Source organism: Mandrillus leucophaeus, unplaced genomic scaffold, assembly GCF_000951045.1.
Source record: "Mandrillus leucophaeus isolate KB7577 unplaced genomic scaffold, Mleu.le_1.0 Scaffold645, whole genome shotgun sequence".
Lineage (NCBI taxonomy): Eukaryota > Metazoa > Chordata > Mammalia > Primates > Cercopithecidae > Mandrillus > Mandrillus leucophaeus.
Window position 1 is genome coordinate 442,416 of NW_012106975.1, and position 1,484 is coordinate 443,899.

The window sequence follows — 1,484 nt, forward strand, 5'->3', positions numbered from 1 at the left end:
GGTGAAACCCCGTCTCTACTAAAAAATACAAAAAACTAGCCGGGCGAGGTGGTGGGGCCTGTAGTCCCAGCTACTTGGGAGGCTGAGGCCGGAGAATGGCGTGAACCCGGGAGGCGGAGCTTGCAGTGAGCTGAGATCCGGCCCCTGCACTCCAGCCTGGGCGACAGAGCGAGACTCCCTCTCAAAAAAAAAAAAAAAAATTGAAACTAAATTGCCTCAAGCTCGTAGTTCTGCAGTATCTGACAGATGTCAAATATCACTGTGTTCCTTGAAGTTTAAAATATCCCCTGCTGCCCTTATGAGTTTATTGCAGTGTTCTAGGGTGTTTGGAAACCTAGGATATTAGTAAGTAAGCCATCACTTACTGCCTTGTAACTGTGCTCGTAATAATATTGTGTTATAGTGATTACTAATGTTAATTAAATTTTCTGATTTCAGACTTGACAATTAGTGGTTACTTTTATTTATGTTTCTGGTATGCTTTATTAATGAAGAGTTTATCTTAAAGTATAAAGCTCAATCTGTTGATTAAAATCACTGAATTTGAAATATTGAGTGTTTTATATTTGTTATATTTTCTGTTTTAGTACCTTACCGGTAACAAATGTGGCAAATATGTGGACATTGGAGTCTTAGCATCTGATTTACAAAGAATGTACAGGTAAATAAATAGTTTCCAGATCCTTGAATTTTTATTTCCCCTTTACCATTTTGAAAGTTTATATCCTGCTTAAATTTCTAGTTGATATCAATAGCTGCTGGCATTAGTTCACCAATCCATAATCTTGGAACTCAATTTGGTTATGCATACATTTATCAAATACCTATTATGTGCAGTAAGATGTCTTTTGTACTGTGGGAAATGGTCGCTGCTTATCTTTTAGTACCTCACAGTCTGGTCAAGAGATAGAGATGTTATTATATCACTTCCTTTCCTGCTTCATTAGAAAATTAAAACCAGGCCAGGCATAATGGCTCATGCCTGTAATCTCAGCACTTTGGGAGGCTGAGGTGGGAGGATGGCTTAAGCCCAGGAGTTTGAGACCAGCCTGGGCAACATGGTGAAACTCCATCTGTACAAAAAATATACAAAAATTTGCCAGGCTTGGTGGCATGCACCTGTGGTCCCACCTACTTGGGAGACTGAGGTGGGAGAATCACTTGAGCCCAGGAGGTCAAGGCTGTAGTGAGTTGTGGTCATGCCACTGCACTCTAACCTCAGTGACAGAATGAGATCCTCTCCCAAAAAAGAAAGAAAGAAAATTAAAACCATCACCAGCAGGTATGATCTCCCTGAGTTTTCTGACTCTTTTCTTTTTTTTTTTTTTTTTTTTTTTTTAAAAGTGGTATGAGGCCAGGCGCGGTGGCTCATGTCTGTAATCCCAGCACTTGAACTCCTGGGCTCAAGCAGTTCTCCCGTCTCAGCCTCCTAAAGTGCTGGGGTTACAGGGGTGAGTCACAGAGACTGGTCCGTTCTGTTTCCC

At 41.1% G+C, this 1,484-nt stretch overlaps 1 protein-coding gene across 5 annotated transcripts in view; it reads left to right on the forward strand.

The window, feature by feature from the left end:
• Nucleotides 1–1,484, forward strand: part of NVL (nuclear VCP-like) — a 113,525-nt gene that overhangs the window by 3,681 nt on the left and 108,360 nt on the right. For 3 of the 5 annotated variants that reach the window (XM_012000978.1, XM_012000979.1, XM_012000977.1), the window contains exon 2: nt 588–661. The exons of the other annotated variants lie outside the window; for them this stretch is intronic. In XM_012000978.1, coding sequence (XP_011856368.1) covers nt 588–661 — 74 coding nt within the window. The remainder of the gene's footprint in view (nt 1–587; nt 662–1,484) is intronic. 5 annotated transcript variants of the gene reach the window in all.